Source organism: Silene latifolia, chromosome Y (assembly GCF_048544455.1).
Source record: "Silene latifolia isolate original U9 population chromosome Y, ASM4854445v1, whole genome shotgun sequence".
In the NCBI taxonomy this organism is placed as follows: Eukaryota; Viridiplantae; Streptophyta; class Magnoliopsida; order Caryophyllales; family Caryophyllaceae; genus Silene; species Silene latifolia.
In genome coordinates, this window is record NC_133538.1 from 13,831,100 (window position 1) to 13,855,968 (window position 24,869).

The 24,869-nt window shown below is 39.0% G+C and overlaps 1 protein-coding gene across 1 annotated transcript; it reads right to left on the bottom strand.

The window, feature by feature from the left end:
• Positions 1–8,265: 8,265 nt before the first annotated feature.
• Positions 8,266–14,993, bottom strand: LOC141627621 (putative LRR receptor-like serine/threonine-protein kinase At5g10290). Its single transcript, XM_074440854.1, has 9 exons — positions 14,955–14,993; positions 14,776–14,842; positions 12,743–12,770; positions 12,576–12,656; positions 12,396–12,466; positions 11,832–11,993; positions 11,077–11,418; positions 10,254–10,648; positions 8,266–8,752 (listed from the first exon to the last, which is right to left on the bottom strand). The coding sequence occupies exons 1-9, from the start codon at positions 14,991–14,993 to the stop codon at positions 8,441–8,443; spliced, it is 1,497 nt and encodes a 498-aa protein (XP_074296955.1). The 3' UTR covers positions 8,266–8,440.
• Between the last annotated feature and the right edge of the window lie 9,876 nt (positions 14,994–24,869).

Below are 24,869 nucleotides of genomic sequence, written 5' to 3' on the forward strand. Positions count from 1 at the left end.
TAATAAACTTGATAATCTAAAACTGAATGAAAACTGAATTAAAACTCGATGATCGTAGCATCAGGAATGAGTTACGTTATATAGGTAGGCATACGTAACTTTATTCTAAAACCTAAAATACAATGGGCTTCCTAATTCTTGATCTTTTGATTCACGCAGATTAGCGGTGTGGTCGATCGACCATAGCAGCCGGTCGATCGACTGGTCATCGCTGAACAGTAGCTTCTGTAAGTCGTGGGTTAGTCGATCGACCATTGAGGCCGGTCGATCGACTGCTTTAACTGATAGTCCACTTCTAATTCTTCATAGAATTATCTTTCAGGCCTCGAAATGCGCACCAAGCTTGTTCCTTAGGTAAATACTTCACGTAAAAGGCAAATGCAAGATACTCGGGGACGGATTAGCTCAATATCTACTCATTTCCGCATAAATCTGCAATATTACATAAAAATATGAAAGTAGACGAAATGGGGCAAATAGTAGCTGTAAACTACATAATTGAGCTCTGAAATGCGTGTAAAATGAGGTATAAAACATCATATAAATGACACGCATCAACTACACTACTATTACACTTACTTTCCATGAGAGAAATAAAATCGAAAAAACTAAGGATAAAATTGCTCTAACTTTAGGAATTGTAGGGGCGAGGGGATTATTTAAACCCCTACAATTCCAACAAAGACCCTTCATTTGCAAGTACAAGATTGAGTTAAGACCACCACAACCGACCCAACCTACGCCACAACCAAACCAAAACTCACGTTAACAGTTTCTTCCAAATCTCATAGACAAAAAAAACAACTAAAAACAATTTTAACCCACAATCAAAGCATTAAAGAATCTGTTCATCCATCCTTCTCACCAAAAAGACAACACCAAATAAACCCATTAGCAATGTGTTTGGTGTGGTGGTTGCTCACCTCATCCCGTAATCATGAAGTCAGGGGTTCGATCCCTGCCCATGAGAATGGAGCAAACACTTTGGCCAACCGTTTACCTCTTCGTGAGAGCACTCGCGGCGAGGGGATTATACACTGTTGTCGATGGTGGACACCCTGGTTTACTCCAAAAAAAAAAAACAATAAGATAAAATTTTGGGAAAAAATGGACACCAACCTAAACTCGATAAATGTAAATCTGAAATACATGTAGGGTAGAATACAATGAAAACAAACTGAACAGAAGGCCATCCATGCAGGGGAAGGGGAACACCGTGTCAGACCATTAACCACCGAGTATAGAAGTTTTAAGAAGAATAATTTTTTTACTGATCAGAGGGCCATCCATGCAAGGTAGTCAAAAATACGACAGGTGAGGGAAGGGGCGAGGGAAAGGGGAACACCGTGTCAGACCGTTAACCACCGAGTATAGAAGTTTTTTTTTTTTTTAAAGACAAATTTTTCATCGAGATACTTGCCCGGTAAAGGTGGGGAAAGGGGCGAGGGAAAGGGGAACACCTTAGACGACTACATACATGACTGACAACGGTCGATCGGGCTCAGCATATAAGTGGTCGGACATACATAAAGATGACACAACATTGAGCTGATAGACACCATTAACAAACCCAACACAGTAGAAAATAGTATAAAACAAATGGGTTAAAGCAGAGTTTAATTGAAACTTTTAAGTTAGAAATTTGTGTAGCCCGAGATTGGCCATTGAACGGCCAGATCTCCGATGGCCGAGAAGTAGCACAGGGGGTGGTGGTGGGAGGAAGGGAGGCGGCGACGAAGCAGAGAAGAAGCTGATTTGGGGATTTTTAAGAAAGGTATTTAGGTTTTCTCTCTCTTGTTCTCGAGTCGCGTTTTTAGTATTGACTGGATTCTAGGAGCTATAACATCAAGGATGCCTCAACACATCAACACACACTCAGTCTCCAAACTGGGTAAATAAGTTGAAGATAGATGACTTTGTTTCCTGAACTATTAAATAGATGGTTTTTCCCGATTTGGAGAAAAGAAAACAGATCCATCCATTTTCCGACTTCATGTTCTTATGCATTGCTACAATCATCAGAGCATGAACCTGACATCATTCCCCTCCAACCTAACTTACTAACCAAACAAGGCTTGTGATTAGGCTTAAAAAGCGTCATTTTTCATGGGACGACATCGTAAAGTCTATCAGTCTAACTGAAAGAGCAAGTTCAGTGCACTTTTTAGTGTGAAGGAAGTCACGGATATATCAAAGTCTAGGACATTAATAGGGAAGTCTAGGACAAGAAAAGAGACAGCTGAAAACATTGCACCAACACTTTTAGCATAGTTGCATTGAATGTGTGTAATCCAGTCATGAGATATTTTCAGCTCCATAGTTTCAACCTCTATAAATACTCAAACTCCTCTATATATCTAACAAGGAGAGCTAAACAAGAAACTAGTAACAGAAATCATATCGATCGATGAATTAGCTATGGCGAGTGTCGACTACAGAAAGTGCAGCATTAACTTTGAAGAGATTGAACACAATGACTCGGAGATAATTCCACAATATCTTCTAGTAGAGAATAAGTCGAGCAATAGGCAGGGTCCGACTAAGGGTGAGGGGAAGCAGAGACTCGACGGACAAAAGTGGCAGCATAATTCCGAGATAGGATCATGGAAGAAATATTGAATTGTAAATTTATGATGATTTTGTGATGAATGTAAACAATTGATCAACTGAAATGATGAACAACAAGGGTAAATAATGTTGTGATATTATTGATCAAAAGCTTAACTTACAACTATACATTGTGTGCTATTTATATACAAGTATGAGCCATTTACAATGAGAAAAATATCTGTAACAAACTCGTGTAACAGACTGGTGACAGGCTGTCACTTGTAACAAATTTTTCCTTGCATCGTCAGTGCTGATGTGGAGGACCTATCAGATGCTTCTAGATGATGCAGTTGACTGATGCTCTGTTTGTACCAGTAGAACCTTGCTTCTGGTATCACTGGTAAGAATGTACCACTGTCAACACCCCCCCCCCCCCCTTCAAGTTGGAGTGAGGTGGAGCATCTACAAGACCCAACTTGGCTATAAGGTAGTGATGCTGCTGTTCTCCAAGCGCTTTGGTCAAGACATCAGCAAGCTGGTGAGATGTGGAGACATAGGAAGTTTTGATAAAACCAGATGTAATGTGTTCTCTGATGTAATGACAATCTAACTTGATGTGTTTGGTCCTTTCATGAAAGACGGGGTTCTCAGCAATATGCTGTGCAGCCTTGTTATCACAGTATAATGTAATAGGTGTAGGAAGAATGATATGCAAGTCTTTTAACAGTTCATTAATCCAGACAATCTCACTGGTTGTCTGACTCATACTTCTGTATTCAGACTCAGCAGATGATTTGCTGACTGTTGCTTGTTTTTTAGTTTTCCATGAAATCAAAGATGTTCCAAGAAACACGCAATAACCTGTTAAAGATCTACCAGTGTAGGCACACAAGCCCCAATCAGCATCACAATAGCTTTGTAGCACAAGGTCATTTCGTGCTGAATAAAATAAGCCATAATGCAATGTCCCCTTTAAGTATCTGATCAGATAAAGAGCTGCTTGAAGGTGGGGTTGTCTGGGTTCACTAAGGAACTGACTCAGTTGTTGAACACTATAACTGATGTCAGGCCTGGTGAGTGTGAGATACAATAACCGTCCTACAATTCTTCTGTAGAGCTCAGGCTTTTCAAGAACTATACCTTCAGCTGCTGACAATTTAAGACCAGTGGGAAGAGGAAACTTAGCTGGCTTAGCCTCTGTCATGTTGGCATCTTTAAGAATGTCAACTATGTACTTCCTTTGGTTCAGCAGGATTCCTGAGTCAGAACGTGCAACTTCTATGCCAAGAAAGTATCTCAACTGACCAAGGTCCTTAATAGTAAAAGTTTCATGTAAAAGTTGTTTTATTTTCTGAATTTCCAACTGATCATTACCAGTGACTAATAGATCATCAACATACACCACAATGGCAACAAAGGAAGCAGTAGACTGACACTTGGTAAACAAAGAATAATCTGATTTGGCTTGTACATACCCATGCTTGATGAGAAATTTAGACAATTCAATGTTCCATTGTCTTGATGCCTGCTTGAGACCATACAAGGATCTTTTTAGAAAGCAAACATCATCTGGTGCTCCTTTTAGGTATCCCTCTGGCTTTCTCATGTAAACTTCCTCATCTAGAAAACCATGCAAGAATGCATTGTTGATGTCAAGTTGGTACAAGGGCCATGCTTTGGCTGCAGCAAGAGCAATAATGCATCTAACAGTTTTAAATTTGGCCACTGGAATGAAAGTGTGCTTGTAGTCTTTCCCTTCAACTTGACTATATCCCTTGGCCACTAACCTGGCCTTGTACCTCTCAATGGAGCCATCTGGGTTAAATTTAATTTTGTATACCCATTTGGCACATATGGCTTTCTTACCAGGAGGTAAGGTGGTCAACTCCCAGGTATGGTTCTGCTCTAAAGCAGTGAGTTCCTTCTGCATAGCCTCTTGCCAATAAGGATTATATTTGGCTTGGGCATAGGTAGAGGGCTCATAATGTTGAAAAACATTACAGCAAGCAGTTTGGTAATGTTGTGAATATCCTTCTAAATGAAGAATAGCAGATAATGTAGGTTGGGTAGTAGTAGGTGTGGGAATAACAGAAATTGATGGTGGAAAATCCTTGCAAACAAAATTATCTAGTCTGGAGGAGAATTGCCTTGTCTTGGTGGATTTGCGTGTTGGGTTAACAACAATACTTGGATGAGACTCAGTAACATCAGTAGAAGTGGTATTGCTATTTGGAAGAACAACATTAGGATTAGAAATGTTTTGGGAATGAATATCATTATTGTGAGCATGAGTGATATGGGGATGATCAGCTTCTGCCATGAAAGGGTCAGAAGTAGAAGGAAAAATAGTATTTGTGGAAGTTGGAGTTGGGTGTGTGCTGTCAGGGTGCTTATATGGAAAGAAAACTTCTCTGAACACCACATCCCTGCTGTAGATAACTTTATGACTATCCAAGGCAAACAATTTGTACCCATTCTTGCCCATCGGATAACCAAGAAATATGGACTTGATGGCTCTATCCTCAAATTTAACCCCATCATGCCTTGCAGCATAACAAAGACAACCAATGACCTTAAGATGAGCATAATCAGGAAGTTCTTTAAACAAATATTCATAAGGAGTATGCCAATTAAGGACATAAGTGGGTAAAAGGTTTATAATGTGGGTAGTAGCCAGAATCATATCTCCCCAAAACCTTTTGGGCAAACCAGCTTGATGTCTTAGTGCCTTGGCCACCTCCAAAAGGTGCCTGTGTTTCCTTTCAACACGGCCATTTTGTTGGGGATTACCAGGGATAGTGGTTTGATGAATAATGCCATGGTTAGCAAGAAGTTTCCCACATTCTTGTTGAAAAATTTCAGTCCCATTGTCAGACCTAAGGATCTTAACAGTTGCATTGAACTGATTCTTAACATAAGCCAAAAAATGACTAATTGTTTGACAAACCATATCCTTATGTTTAAGAAGCATAGTCCAAGTCACTCTGCTATAGTCATCTACTATAGTCAGGAAATATGAGGCACCATTGAGTGCCATTACTCTATATGCCCCCCAAAGATCCACATGAATGAGTTCAAAAGGAGAATATGTAATAGAAGAACTAATGGAAAAGGGAGATTTATGGTGCTTAGCCATTAAACAGGTCTCACAATGAAAATGATTATCATTAAGATGAGAAGAATTCAGGCTGTGTACATGTTTCATTGTAGAAATAGCACTATGAACTAACCTAGCATGCATGAGATACACATCAGAAGATGCCACATTAGCAGAAAAGAGAGCATTACTAGATAGTGCTGAATTACATTTATTCTGAGTATGTTTGGTAATACTATGGAGATGGTAAATGCCAGCAAACTTCAGAGCTGAGCAAAGGAGCTCCTTAGTTGTACTGTCCTGAATAAAGCACCCAGTAGGATGGAAATAAGCACACAAATTTGATGTGCTAAGTAGTTTTCCTAAAGATAGAAAATTGTGCTTAAAATTAGGAAGAAACAGCACATTATGCAAGATTAACTTGTCAGAGAGATGCACTTCACCAACACAATGAACAGCCTCGACCTGGCCATCAGGTAGGGTGACGATCAAAGGTTTGGTCAAGGTTCTAGGTTGATGCAATGTTGCCAAACTATATGTCATGTGATTTGACGCGCCAGAGTCAATAATCCAGTTATCATCAACTAATGCAGTACTCTAACTATGGGCACTAGAGGCCAAGAGAGTACCTGATACATGAGAGGAAGCAGTAGTGTTGACAGTATTCTGACACTGGAATTTGAAGACCTCCTTGGCTAGAGCTTGAACAAAAGAGGCATCCAAGACTGGTGCTGCAGTAGAATCCAATGGAGTGTCAACCTCATAACCCTGAACCTCTTCAACATGGCCTGCAAACTTCTTGCCATTACTAGCAGCTGCAGAAACAGGTGCTGCTGTATTGATTTGCTGTTGAGTAGTTGCTCTTTTAGCCTGTTCCCGTTTGTGAACCCAACAAAACTCAAGAGTGTGACCATGCTTTTTACACCATGTGCAGTAATACACAGGCTTGTCAGATTCCTCAACCTGAGCAGCAGGCTTATCATATCTGACCTTCTTGTTGTCTCGTCGCCATACATTCTTAGCATAAGCCTGATTAGCAGCTAAAGCGATGCTATCAGTGTTCAAGACAGGTTCTGCAACAGCAGTGATGCTCATTTGAACCTCAGCTTGATGAATTTTGGCATACACCTGATTGATCGTAGGAAGAGGATCAAGTGCAAGTATTTGACTGCGAATAGAGTCATATTTCTTATGCAATCCCATGAGAAAATCCAGAATATGATGTGTATTTTCTCTCTGAACAATTTTCTTCAACAGACTGCAGGTACAAGCAGCAATAACACCACAATCACACTCAGGAAGAGGATCAAGAGATCGAATATCCTCCCAAACCTGAACGTAATTTAGCATAGTACTCAGCTACAGAGAGGTCAACTTGCTTAATTTGAGCAACATCCTGACGAAGCTGATAAAGAAATGGTGCATTTGATTGATTGAACCGTTCATTGAGTTCTTCCCAAAATTGTTGACTGGAAGTAACATAGGAGAAGCTTTTCGAGATATCCTCAGATAAAGAGAATTGAATCCAGCGCATAGCAGTGTAATAAGTTCTTATCCAATCTTGATAACGTGCATCTGTCTCAGGCGGTTTAGCATAGGTTCCATTGATGAAACCGAGCTTGTTTTTGGAGATTAAGGCAATACGCATGTTCCTGGACCAATGGAGAAAAGATTTACCAGAAAACACCTGCGGAAGTAACTGAAGAAGTGATTGATCTCCAGTTGTAAGATGAAGAGGATCCTTGTAAACAGATGAAGGTGCAGGAGGCGCCATTAAACCAGTATATCAATGATAATGTAAAGAATTCAGTGGAAGAACGATAAGAGAATCGTAGTAATTCGATGTTTGATGCAAGAAAAGCAAGCAGAAACTCGAATTGAAGTAATTTTAGGTTTTTGTTGATGAATTTGACGGAAAAAAACGGAATCAAAAGAAGAATTGCAATGATTTTGAGGTAAAAAAACAGCAAAGATGATGAAAAAATCATCTAATCAGGATCGATTGACGATGATACCATATTGAATTGTAAATTTATGATGATTTTGTGATGAATGTAAACAATTGATCAACTGAAATGATGAACAACAAGGGTAAATAATGTTGTGATATTATTGATCAAAAGCTTAACTTACAACTATACATTGTGTGCTATTTATATACAAGTATGAGCCATTTACAATGAGAAAAATATCTGTAACAAACTCGTGTAACAGACTGGTGACAGGCTGTCACTTGTAACAAACTTTTCCTTGCATCGTCAGTGCTGATGTGGAGGAGCTATCAGATGCTTCTAGATGATGAAGTTGACTGATGCTCTGTTTGTACCAAAAATCTGATTATTCTTGTTTATATATTATGATAGAATTAAGCATAAACTACTCTTCGCAACACAATATATCATGATGGAAATGTTGTTATGGGTCTAAGATTTTCTGCAATTTCCTTTTCCTTAGTTTTCCAGCAATTGTGCATCTCATAGTACCAAGCTGAAGCAAATCCCAATTTCTCTACTATCGTAATATCCCGTCGGAATCTAGAGCTAGCTATATCTTAACGAAACAAGAATCATCTATGAAAGACTTGGTTTTCCTAACATCTCACGTCAAATAGGTAAACAAAACGGTAAAACTATTCCATAAACATAAATTTCAAAGCTGCACAAAGTTCAAATCAGTTATTATTCTCAAAGGTTTCTTAGGATTCTCAGTAATGTACATTACTATACACAGGAGAATACAAGAACGCAAGCACACCAAAGACAGTGCCTGAAAGAATTACCTTGACAATAAGTCTCATCGTCCCCCTGACAATTCAATGGCGTCCTGATTATGAATGGAATGGTCACACCAGTCAAATCTTGTCTGCAGTCTTTGATACTCTTCTCTGTGACTGACTTCAACATGCTGCCATTCTTCCCATCTTTCAGCGAGACCTTCTCCTTCGAGCATACGCACTACCACTGACATTGCTGGACACTCCTCTGGTGAGGGTTGAGTGCATAGTAATGCAACTTTGATCATCATGTCTACCTCCTGAGTATCATAATTACTCAGATTCTTATCAATAATCCTGTCTAATCTTTTTTCTCTTTCCAGCTTCTTCACCTGCAAAAAATTCAATCAAGTGAGTCCTACATGAGACGGTCTCACATATGAGTTTTCATAATTGCCCATATCCTTGTGTCTTCACAAATATAGAAATAATGGGTTAGTCGGTTAGTCTCACATGTGAGACGGTCTCATATAAGGGCACTAGTAATAGATGAACCTCTCTCTAATAGGTTTGTTCTCATGCCACATAATCTAATATACAAACCAATTACCTACAAACCTCCTACCAACAACAAATAAATCTCTTTAAGTTTCATATCATGGTCCACTAAACTTTTTCTCCTCTCATATTCCCTCTCCACAAACTTGGATACTATATTGTAATCCCTCTTATCTATGAACCTCAACACCCATGTCCAACAATAGAAGGTTTGTACATAAACCTCTAAAATGATGGACATGTCATCCTACAAACCTCTTGATGAACCTCTATTGCTAATGCCCTAAGTTTTCATAATTGCCAAATTGGGAGAGGCGGCTAGAAGACAAAAGTCAAGAATCTTTCATATTTGCTCATATGCACATTTGTCACAAATGAAATTTAAGACAACAAATAACCCATTAATTGTTAAGATCCCATTTAATGTGCCTCTTGCATAGATTTCAAATGATGAGAATTAGCCAAAATTCATTAGCAACTACTCCGTAGTAATTAACTCAATTAAGAATGATGTTAAGTTATTGATGGAGGTTCTTGGCAGTCTTACAATCCTAAGCAAAATGGCAGTTGGGCTTGGAGGAAGCTGTGTAAGATCAGAGATCTTATGATGGCTGGTTATGTGGGTGTGTGGTGGCTGCAACCTCAACAGGATTATACCATTGCAAGTGGGTATAATTGGTTGAGCCCTCCCATGGTGAAAGTGAACTGGGATCATTTTGTATGGGTCAAGGAAGCTCTTCCTAAGCATAGCTTCATAGGATGGCTTGTGATGCATGAGCGTTTGCGTACAAGGGATAGGTTGAAGAAAATGGGGATCATTTTGGATGACATACGCGTTCTGTGTGGTGCTGCTCCTGAGTGTCACTCTCACCTTTTCTTCAACTGCATGTTCAGTCAGAGATGCCTTCAGTTGCTGTCCCAAAGTCTGGGTTGCCATCTCCCTAGACACAGCTGGACTGCTTGGTGGCTTAGTATGAAGTTCCAGTCCCAGAGTTTGAGAAATTCGCTAGCTGCACATCTCTTGGCCTTAATCTACTCTATTTGGTGGTGCAGGAATAAATACAGACTTGAAGGTTATCTGCTACGTCCTGAAACTGTGGTTGCATCACTGCTTCAAGGCAGCTTGCTTCCTTCAGTGTAGCTGTTTCTGTCTTGTTGTATTTTTTGTTGTGGTCCTACTGTTTTTATTGCTTATGCTCTGCAAGTAGGTTGAAGAGTTGTAATGTTGAAGTGGGCTTTGTTAGCTTGTTGTGCTTGAACGATTGTATCTTTGGTTAACTTTATTAATATAAGTTTACCTTTTTACCAAAAAAAAAAGTTATTAATGCATCTTACATGATCAAGCAATAACACATCATCTTCCTCTTCCAAGCGTGAAAAATCAATAGCCCGTTGTCCTGTCACAAGCTCAAGAAGCATAATGCCGTAACCAAAAACATCAGTCCTCTCTGATGACTTTCCGGTGGATAGATACTCAGGAGCTATGTGTCCCATTGTCCCACGTACCTGCGTAGTCACATTAGTCTTTCGCACATCTACCAACTTTGCTAACCCAAAATCACCCACTACTGCTTCAAAGTTCTCGTCTAATAACACATTGGCAGCCTTTACATCACGATGGATTATCTTTGGGTCGCAATGTTCGTGAAGATACTCTAAACCACGTGCTGTTCCCAACGATATTCGTTTTCTCGTAGGCCAGTCCAAAACAGCCTCCCCTGGTTTTAATTCTGCAGAAGAGAAAGGAACACTAGGATAGTAAGATACTGAGATGGAATTTCAATAACTCAATTTTCCACCATAATTGATAAATAGATAGGATTATAGGACAACTCACTGTGAAACTTATCCAATTGAAGAACGTAGCACTACTGTGGAAATCCACAATTTAAATGAAATGGTCTTACATGTGAGATCCCTTAACCATATGATTAAATGAGATATAAGAAATTTGGATTAGTCGTACATGTGAGACCGTCTCATAAGACTAATTGTTGGAATTTATAGCATGTAAAGGTAGCAATGCTCCTATTTTAGAGCTTGTTACAAACAAAGAGGCAACAAGGAATACACCATTTTCAAAGAAGTCCAGGATGATCAAAAGAGAGGAAAAGTTGTAAACTTATAATAAATGTCAAGGGTAGGATGGTCACTGTACCCCGCAGGCAATAAGCAACACTTAGGTTCTGCATGAATGGGTACACCAAAAGTCGCTCAGTTGTGGTAGTGCAAAACCCTATTAAGCGTAGTAGATTCTTATGCACAGCAACGCTTATCTTCTCCACCTCACGCTGGAAAGCTGCATCCCCTCCCGGGCTTTCATAATCGGTTAATCTTTTCACTGCAACCTTTGTATTATCTCCAAGAAGACCTTTATAAACCTTGCCAAAACCACCTTGACCAAGAACGTTTTTCTCACTAAAGTTGTCTGTCGCTATTTGCAATTCCCTGTATGCAAATCGCTTGAGTTGGCCATATGCAATTCTACGATCAACTTCGCCTGTAAAAAGTACACAGGAGAGAATAAGGTTGATTAGACCAGCAGCTGAATATGACAAGTGGTCTATGGATTATTGATCAACCACATGAATTTGCAGGCATGTATTCATACTCACTCTGACCCTCCATCCTATTTATATGGTCCTCATTATTTATATTATCTTATTTATAATAGCTAGTTCTGTTAAAAATTGATAATATGAAAATAGTTTTATAATAGAACATATATGTGTCTTAATTCTAATAGCCAAACAATTACCAGCTTGATAACCAGCCAAATGGAAACTTATTATGTTACTAAAAACTCCACACACTTTCATTAAGTCTTAAGATCTACACACAAATATGCACTTGCTCCAATTAAAGCGACCATAAACAATGAAGCAAGAGAATAGAAAGAATGAACAAATGAACCTGCAACATCAACATAGACTTCACGCTTCAAACCCGCGTATCTTCTCTTGGCCACACAAACAACCAGGAGGCCAATAAGTAACACACAAATAAGCCCTCCAATTACTCCAACTATAACTCCAAGTTTCATTTTGCTTGAAGACTCTACAACATATCGAGTATCTGTCAGTGCACACGTGATGTATAAATTTATGATTTTAGATTCTGCAAATGCAATTTCCATATTTCCAATGGAGCCAAAGACTCATTACTCTTTGGTTATGGATTATAATGGAATAAATCAAAATGGCTCACTAAAGTGGCTGCGCTTCTTTCTTTTGTAAAGTAGCGGTCCTTCAATGCAGTTCTCGATGCAATTTTCATCTTGGGTCATTCGGAAACAGCCTCTTTGTGTTGTTAACACAAGGGTAAGGCTGCGTACATCCGACCCCCCCCCCCCCCTCCTTACCCCGCAATTTGCGGGAGCCATTGAGGCACTGGGGTAATGTTGTTGTTGTTGTTGTTGTAGATTCTGCAAATGCAATTCTTCTGAAATTACAATAATTCTGCAGATTGATATTTTACCTGTATAACTAGCAGCAGAGACACAAAGATGATGAAGATCTTCGCCACAGTTCAAGTCATTGCCGGTGAAACTGCAGTAGGAGGATCACACATTCATATATGATAATTGTTCATTACAGATAACAGTATAGTTTTTCACCCTTCTATTCGTTAACAAATACATTCGTTGTAGTGTAGAACTAGTTGACAGAACAAACTATGTAACTGTAAAGATAGAGTTTCTCAGGAATTTCGCCACTGAGCTGATTTGAAGATAACTGGCTGCCACCACAAAGCATAATATATGAGACACGAGCCAGTATAATTATCATTACGCGGAGTGTTTAATTTCGAATAAAATTTCTAACCAAGTTACCAAATACATAAAGGTTGGAACTAAAAAGGAAGCAGAAAAGTATTTTAAAGAAGATTCATACTTTCATCTACATGCTAATTAAATGATCTAGATTGGACAGAGATTCTGGGATAGTTCCCTTGAGAGCGTTACGGCTCAAAATTCTGCGTGGAGAAAATTATACAAAGAACAGTAACCGGGCTGATAAAAAAGAAAAATTACTACTCACAAATATTTAAGATTTTTAAGATTACCGAGGGAATGTTAGAAATTTGAGTATGCATGAATAGAATAATTCGGTGCGGCATTGACAATAATAATGCCGCACCGAATCGACTCCGCTTTTCTAATAGAATAATTCGACCCTTAACAGTGCCTGAGTATAATCGAACTTTCTACTGAGATAAGACGGTGCCCTCTGATTTTTGGCACAAAAAACAGAGACGTAATGTAGAAGTATTTTATTGTAGGATGTTATGTTGTTCGTTCTTTATGATGCAAAAGAAGATTGTTCTGTTCCCTTTTTCTTCTTTTCCCTTTGTCTATTTATAATGACAAAGAAACTGGAAAGCAGGGGATTAGGAGATGCATTTATGAAGAGTTACAACTCTTCAGAAATTCCGGTTTCAATTAATTAAAACCCGAGTAATTTAATTACTACCAACCTCCGTCATAGTTATTCGAACCGAAAACTATACCGTAATTCCGTAAATAATTATGCAAGTGTACACTCCGTACTTCCCGAACTCACATTATATTATTTAGAGATTACCCATCTACGAACCAATCTTAATTACGCTAAATGAACCGGTAATTACTCTTAAATCACCAACATTCCTCCCCCATTTAAGCGTAATTCAAAAATTTAAATAATCTAACAAACATACCAATTTATGCATAAATGAAAATGTCACGAAGATTGAATTTTCACATAGTGAAATTACACATTCCAAATATTCGAGTATCAGGGTGTGACTAAGCATTGAGCCCTTTCTACCCATTTTGAATACATGAAGATAACTCACACATAAACTAATTTACTTCTAAAAATTACATAAACCGACATTTAATTACAAGCCTAGTGTCCCATATCTATTCATGAACATATCAGGAGTCAAACCCATACTCCCTTGAAGCGGCTGTACTTCATGTTCATATAGGTTGATTCTTTTCATCGTGTCCTTGCAAACACACTTTTTCAAAAGATCAACCATACAACATGCAAGTCTAAGCACACACATCGGGATATAAATTATTGTGTGCTTCAATCTCTTAACAATAGGCCTTCCACATTGAATTCAGCCTCTAACATTGTATTAGAGGGGAATTGGGTATCCTATTGCCAATGATCTTATACGAGTTTTAGTCTCATCCCGTCAACCGACTTTATAACCAAGTCCCTAAATGATCCTTTATGCAAAGTGATCAACTAAAAAATGAGATCTCACCAAACAACCAATATCAATTCCCATTTATGATAGTTCATAAACCATGTTATAACAAACACCCCGGTGCGCACCGTTATTCACTATCAAAAATCAATGATGAAATTGGTCTAATACTTTTAGTAATACCGTAGATTAATTTCCTTAGCTACGCCTTAACCGGCTATGCTAATACTACGCATTCCAACTCCAATGTCAAACTCATAATGCAAATCTGCTTCTTGGAAATCCATATACTCATGGTACTTTCCCAAGTAAAATAGACAATCAACAGTAGAAAATCACCTTCTACATTTGGTACTTCAATTTGCAAAATACTATACCACTAAAACCGAAGGAAAAATGACATAGGACAAACCATAATTCATGGTTTACTTTATACATTGTCACACTTGCTTAATCCCTTGCCAAAGATGAGTACTAGCTATACTAGTATAATTACTCAACTTGTCAAACCGCAATAATTAAGCCCTTGTGAAAACCCGAGTAATAACTCCACTTTTATTATTGAATAAAATGTCATACTCGACCTTTGAGAGTATTAACCCAAATATAATAATTATACTCTCACCCTTGATCCTAATACCAAGGATCATATTACCTCCCTCATGTTCTTCATAGAAGAACACGATGACAGAACCACCTTTTATAAGGTAATCATCTTTGATCTACACCAGAGATTGACTTGTCATTAATTTTACAACAAATGACAACTCCATAATCGGACTAATCAATAGTTGTACTTTAAACATAGTTATTTTACCTCTTACATGGCTATACCATCATGACTTCAATCTCACCATGGTTATTAAAAACCATCATTCCCGATTTTAACATGTTAAACAATCATTACAAAACAGTTAGAACTCTAACAACATTATTAAATAACCGATCAAAGAGCCAATGACATAATAATCATGGTATTATAAATAATACCATCAAAGATACAAAACTTGCTTTTAAACAGTGGAAAACCAGAGTAGTAGTTCTTACAACGAACATGTGGAAATGTTAACCACATTCTCATGGCCATCATGCCTAATTTATATGTAACTAATATAACATGGCAACTACTCAACGAGTACATCATTTGCCACCCAATAGTCATAAAACATACATACATACCCAATATGCATATTAGATCTTTCAAAGAACCCATAATCAAAGAAAGTTCAACATCATTATCATAAATCAAACATACATGCCAAATACCATCAAAGAATAATAATTCTTACTGTAAAAAGCATACTCGACAAAATTGATCAATGAAACGTCATTAATCCACAAAGTAAATGTTTGATTGTATTGTTTTATTACCAAGTATCACAATGATACTCCATTAAAATATGACAATAAATAACATGATTTTGGATCATGTATAAACCGCATAAAAAAAAAATGATCATCATTACTTCAAATTAAATATACATGATAAGCAAAAGCATTTTTGACAAATAAATCAAACAATATAAAATCATGCTTAACATCATAAAATCAAGTGATCTCAAACTTATATTAGTGTACCAATATGATTTATCATCATGCAGTGCAATACTTAAAATGCACTTAAAACCATGGTTAACCATAAAAGATGAGAATTTTGTGAAGAACACCGAGCATTGCAGAAACATGGCAAATATTACATACACAATCACCATCAAATTATTAATTATAGCACAGTTACCAAAACAGCAATAATTTACTTATCTGCGGTGATGATTCACGGAGAATATAACCACCAATAATTGAACCGAACCCCATTCGAACAGCAACACAGTCATTTGAAACCGTTAACTTGCTATCAACATGCTCCAATTCCAGATTTTGACACCGTTACAAATCGATATCACAACAGAAATACTCTTAAGGATCCTTCATTGTCATTCCCTTTACATTCGTCATCTTGAAAGATTTCGAAATTATTCTATTAGATTGTTAGAAATTTGAGTATGCATGAATAAGGATTGACAATAATAACGCCGCACCGAATCGACTCCGCTTTCCTAATAGAATAATTCGACCCTTAACAGTGCCTGGGTATAATCGAACTTTCTACTGAGATAAGACGGTGCCCTCTGATTTTTGGCACAAAAAACAGAGACGTAATGTAGAAGTATTTTATTGTAGGATGTTATGTTGTTGTTCTTTATGATGCAAAAGAAGATTGTTCTGTTCCCTTTTTCTTCTTTTCCCTTTGTCTATTTATAATGACAAAGAAACTGGAAAGCAGGGGATTGGGAGATGCATTTATGAAGAGTTACAACTCTTCAGAAATTCCGGTTTCAATTAATTAAAACCCGAGTAATTTAATTACTACCAACCTCCGTCATAGTTATTCGAACCGAAAACTATACCGTAATTCCGTAAATAATTATGCGAGTGTACACTCCGTACTTCCCGAACTCACATTATATTATTTAGAGATTTGTGGACAAGGCCCTCGGGAACTGCGTCCGCGGGATCCACACCAGGCATAATCGACTCGAGGTTCTTTCGAATCGAATTAAGACATATTAGAGTCGCCACCAAGTTTTTTGGGAACTTGGAACCGTTCAAGTCAACTTTACACCTTTCATCGAAAAGCATAAAGCCAATCGACTACGAGTGATTAAAGATAAAGACTTGTACCCTATATCACTCGATTTGAATGACTCTCGTAATCCAATGGTATTTAGACGGATCCACAAACCATAGATCTTGAGTAAGGGGTGAGGGTACGTGTTAGGAAGCCCATAAGGACACCTAACCCCGCCCGTCAATAACGGCCTCTACTAAGTCAAGTATGGATTTCAAACAAGGTCATAGCTACGTACGATGTATGATATGCAAACGTTGTTTTAACCCTATCATGTGACAACAATTTCTATGTCGTTTTAGATGCAACTAAACTAACTTTGTCAAAGTTGTAATTTAGCATGTGGGTTGATTAATCTAGCAACATTCAAAGCAAACAAACAAGGCTTAAGGGGGAATGGGGGAGCCATTGGGATCTACCTATTACAAACCAGGCATTTCATGCCGACACAACGATAAATAAATTACAACTCGATCTAATTACAATTGCTACATACAACTCAAAACACGACACAAAACACACGGCCATGGGGCCTTGAAAACCGTGCACATGAGGGTGGCCCACGGCTCACATGACCCACGGTCCTTGGGTCACTCCTCGTAATGCGTGCTCGCGCTTAATCTCATCGAATTAGACATAAGGCTACGCACCAAAGCATGCATTAGCATAAACCGGGCCATGTTGCCTTAAACAACATGCGGTTTACTACGCTCCTACAAGCATTGGGGAACAACCGTCTAACCAAACAAGACCAAGGTTTTTGAAGATGTTTTGACTCAAAAGAAGTAAAACAAACTCGAAAATTACAACTCAATAAACAACGATAAATTACAAGCTACAAAATAAACAAAGAACGAATGACAAACAAGGAAAGAGAAACGAAATAGGAAAGACAAAACCCACGGCCAACTCACGGCAACCTCACGGCCAAGACAAGGCCAACCTAGTTCCTAAGTTAGATTCATTGGTTAGATCGAATGATGGCGAAAAGGGATAGGAAACAAGTTAGAAAACGAGTTAAAAACGATGTCGATTGATTGTCGCGCAAGGGTGCATTCTACACGGTCTAAAGGGTCTAATTAGGTCAAATTCGCTAATTAATTTAACTCATCGAGTGTCAATAAGAAGGTGCTAATCACGCACTCTTATACTAGCGAGAAATTAGGTGAAAGAGAGAGATGCATTCAATTATTTACAGAATCGTCGATTGATTTTATAACTTACGTCGAAGCCACCTATCGTGTCTAATTAGGTTATTAAATTAAATTAAAGTCATCTAAATACGTCATAGGTCAACAATCAGAGGTTAAACTAACATACAACGGGTCCTAGGGTATGTCGATTTGGCCGAAACAAAAGGGGGTCGAAAGCGATGAAAGTTAGACAACTCGTTTTATTTATGCCCTACCTTGAACACGAGGATATGTAAATGAGACGGGGGTGTACGACCGACAGAAGTAGCGGTTTCTTTTCCCATCTCAAGTCAACGCGGGTGTTCGTGGTGGTACTTTAACTCATACTCGGACTAACTAGTTTCATAGTTAATTAAAACAAACGATAAACAAAACGAAAACAAACAAAAAAACGAACTATAAAAAAGAGCATAAGAAAACGAAATAAAAAGAGAAAGAGAAGGGGATTTGATGCACCCTCAACCTACATGTATCGTTGACACCGTCTTGGGTCGTAATCGATGGTAGATTTTATCTCGAGAGGCCGTCGTCGACGAAGAACAAAGCAAACACGGGTTTTGGAAAGTTTCTGGACAGCGATTTTAAAACAGTGATATCTCCCTCGTTTCACGACGAAAATTCGATTCGAAAGATGTTTTGGAAACTAGAAAGAGAGGAGAACAAGGATCTTAAAGCAACCCTGGCTCGTTTTGGGTTATTGGGCACGAAAAACGAGCACAAACAGAACTGGACAGACAAGAAGAAACCGCGAAAACAGAGTGTTATTTCACTCTGTTTTTCGAGGGATCTCGTGTGCTCTCAAGGTCAATTCGGCTCGTAAATCTTTGTCTAATGTGTAGATGGATGTTATGTGGTTAATTAGGAACAAGAAGCTCGAACTTTTATGGTGATTTGATGGAGGAACGAATGGGTTTTCGAAGAGGACACACAAACAGTTTCAGTTTGTGTGTCGGTTTTGTTTAGGGTTTTTGAAGGATGTTTAGGGTTTGTTTCTGAGGTTTAAAGCTTGTATGTGATGCTTGGATGTATGGAGGACTTAGAGGAATGAATTTATGGTGAAGGGGTGGTATTTATAGGGAGTTAAAATAGGTTAAAAGAGAGGGAGGGCAAATCGGGCTAGCTGAACATAGCTGCTGTCCAGCAGCTTTTGGGGGGGTTTCTAGGGTTCGTTTTTGGGGTTTTCTTGGTGATTAAGCTAGGATAATATGGGTAGGATACTAGGGTATGGGTTAGGGTTAATGGGTACGGGTCTTGGTAGTGTTTGGAGCGGGTTTGGGCTCGCGAATTGAGCTGCAAAACAGGGTATACGGGATTGGGTTGCGGGCTGCTTGTGAGGGGTTTGGGACGAGAATTTGGGCTGCTTGTGAGGGGGTTCGAACAAGGGTGGATGGGTATTGGTCTAGGTGGGTTAATGTACTCGAGATTCGTGCCAATTCGCAAAGGAAACGGGCTTAAAAACCGAGCTAAAATCGAGCTCAAAACACACGATGCAAAACGAGTTTTTCGCTTTTAAAATTGATTTTTCAAACCAATTAACAAATTGAAATAAATGACTTTTCAAATCAAATATACTTATAAAATGATTTTTCAAATCAAATATTTATTTTATTTTCAATAAAATAACTTAAGAAAATAAATTCAAAATAAAGCTTTAATTTAAATATCATTTAAACTAAATAAAAATGAATTCACTCAAAAAACACATTAATTTTAAATATCATTTAAAATAACAAAATGAACCCACTAAAAACATTAATTCAAATATCATTTAAATTAACAGAATGAATTCACTAAAAACGTTAATTTAAATATCATTTAAATTAATAAAATACTTCATCGACGACGCCCATTCTACCTCGTAAAACGAGCTCCAAATAATGACAATGACAACTAAAGAATACATGTGTCCTATCATCATCGGGTGTTTGTCGGGTTCTCTATAAATTCCAATATCGACGGATACGGGTATCTACAGAGCCCCCACTTTGACTGAGGCTTGGACAAGGCGAAAGTCAAAGTATACCCCAGGTCCCTTTCGACCTGAGGATTCTTCGGGTCGTTTATAGTCCATTAGACTCGCGTATATAAGCTCGACCATAAGAAGAGATCATACCCGAAACTTCGTTGGGGATTAACTCTTGCTTCTGTTGCGTCGAACTATCATTGTTGGTCATCGACCCATGAACCGCATAAAGGTGGGTTGAGCCTTATCCTTAGGCGCCTACGTATCCGTTTACGACGGAATCAAACCCGCGTCGTAGTTCGGCAACTGCTGACACATGCCCAAAGTTTATCATCTGCTGGCCTTTGTCCGAATGGGACGGGACTTTCCGAGGAGGTTGCCGCCACTTTTATCATTTGCTTTCAGCTGTGGAATTCTTCCATTTCATACTCTTGTAATTGAATTGAATTCTGAGTGGATGTCATCCATTTCATCTTGATAATGGTCTCTCAAGCCAACGGCTTCGAGCCCCGATTCTGTAATGGCTCTAAAGTCGAAGACTTTAGAGCCCCCGAAAGCATATCCTGCTACATTTGAAACATAGAAAATGTACTAGCAATAATCATCACATAAGCACATTGGGATCATCGATCTTGGAATTGGATCATTTTGAAGTACTGGGTCATCGACCCGAAAATTGAATTTGAAAATTTTGAATGATTGGGCCATCGACCGAAAATTGAATTTGAAAATTTTGAATGATTGGGTCATCGACCTGAAAATTGAATTTGAAAGACTGGGTCATCGACCCGAAATTTGAACATGTTGACAATTTTGAATTTGAAATGAATCACTTGGATGTTGGGTCGTCGACCCAAAAAGTTTTTGAAATTTTGAAATTTTGAAATTTTGAAATTTTGAATGTTGAAACTTAGTTTTTGAAATTTTGAAATTTTGAAATTTTGAAATTTTGAATGTTGAAGCTTTTGATTGATGGGTGAGCATGAAATGCGACTCAGACACTCTGTATGACTCGTAAACAACGTGGGCGTAGCCCGCTACCGTAAAACAAAAAAAGAAAATAAAACCGCAAGTGTGCATGGGTTTTAGTTCAATTATTGACTTGTTGGGGGTAAAAATATAAATTGGCCATTCTGGCACCAAAAGATGGCAAATGGGAAACACTAGGTCGCCGGACTTGAGACGGAGATATCGTATGGCATGGGTGTGCCCCCAAGGGCACATGGGAATCAAGATCACTTGGCATTGACAAGGTGGATTAAACTCATGGAGCAACAACGTTGGCTTCGCCCAGACACTAAACACAGACTGATTTTATGAGAACACTTAGACATCACACATGACTCTTGTTGGGAACATTCTGTCACTCTTCTCCTCGCCTCCTTTCTTTTCAGCGAGTTTTCATCATTTCTTGCCACCGCCTTTTTTCTTTTCAGCGGGCTCTTACTATTTTTCTTCCACGCCTTCTTTCTTTTCAGCGGGTTTTTCATATTTTATGTTCCCCAACACAAACTCACATCTATGTGACTCGGCATCTTTGCCTAAACCGTTCGATAAAGCTCATTCTGAGACTTGATACTATTCATCTGAACCTATATCCTTATCCTAGCTTACATCGAGTGCTAAGACCGACTCAAACAAAGGTGGCTTCATTTGGACTTGGTTAAGACCCGTAAGAAACCGACAAGATGACAACTTGGTTGATGAGTGGATTGAATCCCTTATTCTGAAGGACTGCCTACGTATTCGCGTGGAGCGAAATCAAATCCGACGTAGTTCGATCAAGGTGCATAAAGTTGGCATTTTAATTGTGTGTACACACTCGAAGGTTTCACCTAAGGTATCATGTCGTATCCCATTCTAGCCTGTAAGGTACCGTTAAATCCCGTGTCTAGGGTTGGTACAAAAGGTTGTGTTTCTTTGGGATGTGGAGCTTGGTAAAAACAAGTTTGAATGGTTAACCATCATTCTGAAGGCTTGTTTTGTGGTGTTAAGGCCAAGGGTTATGGCTTATAACGTGGTTGGAAATGGTGTCTCAGGTTTGATGAAACCCGAGTACAAATGGGTTGGAAAATGATGTGGGTTCAAATTTCCATGTCTGACCCTAAAGGTCAAAACAACAACACAAGCGGAATAATTCTCAAAATTCCCGACTATCCCCTTGTAACTGTCTCAGGAAGGACTTAGGGGTAAAGAGGTTACTACTTAAGCTTTTGGGCTTCGCCCATTGAACTTCAACTATGGGTACTTGACTTGACTTATGGCTTCCGTAACTTCGACATTCAACCAAAAAGCATTCCGCAATAACTTCAACATCTTTTTTCTTTTTTTCTTTTTTCTTTCATCTTTTTTCATTTTTTTTTCTTTTGCTTTTTTTTTTCGTCCTTTTTTTTCTCATCTTTTCATTCTTTTTCACCTTTTTTTTTTCTTCTCTTCTTGAAAATGGTCTTCTATTCATTCCTTTAGTCACAAACGGATACACCTTAAAAACTGGGCTTCGCCAACTAAATTTGGGTAAGAACTAACAATTCCTTGTTAGAACGGGTTGATCTCTTCTCCTCGAGATGGGATAATTCTATGGGGAAAAGGCTTGCCTTCCGTCATCGATAGGGGAAACAAGGAGCTAGGTCGGGTTCATCATAGAATCATCTAAAAGCTTGTCATAAACATTGGTTTTGATGGAGGTTTTCTACCGCCAGACATGGAATAGGTAAAGGAATCAAACACGGGATCCTATTATACCTTACGTTTTGAAACGGGACATATTTCTACCCCAGGGATGCCTTTGAGTGTGTTGTGCATTTTATCATGCTTTCAGAATGATTGAGGATTGAAAACAAGACACATTTGGAAATGAAACTGTAACTTTTTATTGGAATGACAAATGCTTAATAGACACGAGGGAACGATTCCTAGGACACACCCTAGGACATCGCGGAACAAATGACTCAAATTCAAGAAAGAAAAGTCCTAGACTCGACTCAACTAAGATAAGAAAACAGATCCCGACTCATAATTTTCAAATCCGGTCTTGAGCTTTCTCTTGTTCAGCTGTCAGCTTAGATGCTCGGCTCTAGTCCTTGATCCCTGTGATGGTTTGCCTCCATCCCGAGGTAGTCCTTTGAGGATCTACGCTAGTGATGGAGGTTGGTGAATCGAATTGTCTTTTATTAACTTCGTTAATGAGAGGAGTACATTCTAGAGCAAGACTCCTGACTTGAATTTCATTCTTCGGGTTTGGCAAGAATTCAAATCAATCCACAAATATCTTCCCGATGAACACCCCTTTCAAGTGACATGGGCGTATAAGATGGGAATAATCGACATTGTCTTCGACAGAAACAAAGTTGGAGTGATCGCCAAATGGATTGGTGATGTTATTGGGTTTAACAGTTGGGATCGGGAGTGTTCCATTCTCAATCATATCCTGGATTTCGTGCTTCAGTCGATAGCACCTTTCAGTATCATGGCCTTTCCCTTGATGAAAGGCACAATAGGCATTTGGTTTATACCATTTACCTTGTTGATCAGCGGGAGGGTCCGGAGTTGGACCAATAGGCTTCAGCTTTCCTTGGGCTATGAGCCTTTGGAGAGCGTATGTATAAGTGCATCCGATATCGGTGAATGCCCTAGGTGTTTGGCGCTGCGACTTCTTCGATTGCCCTTCTAAGAGATTGATGGCTTCATCAATATGGGTCGTTGCTGGAGCCTTGGCCTTAGACGATGAGGCCCCTTGGTACCCTTTCGGCTTTTCAGCCTCTGCCCTTATGACATCATCTTCTACCTTTATCCCGATTCTTATCAATTCTTTGAAAGAGCCAAAATTCTGTATTTCGAGCATTGCGGTAAATAGGTCGTAGATTCTTTACGAACTTATCTACCATTTCAACTTCACAAAGCTTCTTGGCTAATTTCACGCTTTCAAATACGCCATCTTGCAAGGAATTCAAGAAGCCTTCTTTGTCTTTTTGTGTCATCACCTCCAATGTTCTTATGTTGGTTTGAATCTCGACATTGTCAGCATAGTGCTTGCAGAACTCCACCGTAATATCTTCGAAAGTGGGGAAGTTCTTAAGGTCCAGATTGTAGAACCACGCCTTCGGGTGTTCATCCAGAGATTGAGCGAAAATTTCAGAGAGCATGTCAGCAGGTACTCCCTTCAGTGCTAAGTACCCCTTATAGGCCTTAACATGGTGGACTGGATCTTCTGTGCCCTTAAACTTTGGGATGTCAGTGAGTACCATGTTCGTGGGCAACTTATCCTGCACCGGGGCATAGGCCCTAGCATTCTCATAGTGAATGTTCTTCCCCTGGGAGAGTTTCAAACGGTCTTCGATGAACTTGAACCGTTTTTCCAGATCAGTCAGTGGTGGAGGGGAATCTTCACCCAGCTTAGATTCGATTGCATCCATTCGGGTCATCATGAGGTTCACGGCCTCAGTAAGCTTGTTAACAGCATCTTCCATTGCTTGACGTCGGGTTTTTGGCGGCCTTTCTACAAGAAAACCCCGTACTGAGTCAATATTTAAAGTAAGAGCCCCTGCACACTTAAGGACACGACCCCTACTTGACTCAAACAAAGACTCGACTTGAGATTGACTAAACAAAGGTTCGACTCACGGTTGGATCTAGACCTTGGTTCATTTTAGACTCGACAAAACGACATGACTCAAACTGTCATAAATCGGTTATAAACCGGACTCGGTGTGACTAAACCCGCGATAGCCCATAGGTTCGGGTGAAACGCCCTAAATGGCCTAGCTTGGACGTTTTTTGTGGACTATTCTAGACCAAAAGGTCGACCAACATGACTCAAAGCCCAAGAGGTGAGTTTGGGTGACCCAACAAGGTCGTGTTCTAGACCCTTAAAATGAAACATACCCGGCCTAACATGGCCATGACCCGGACACGACTTGACGCATTTCATGCTTGGTTGAGGTTCGAGAAACATTTTGGATTGATTT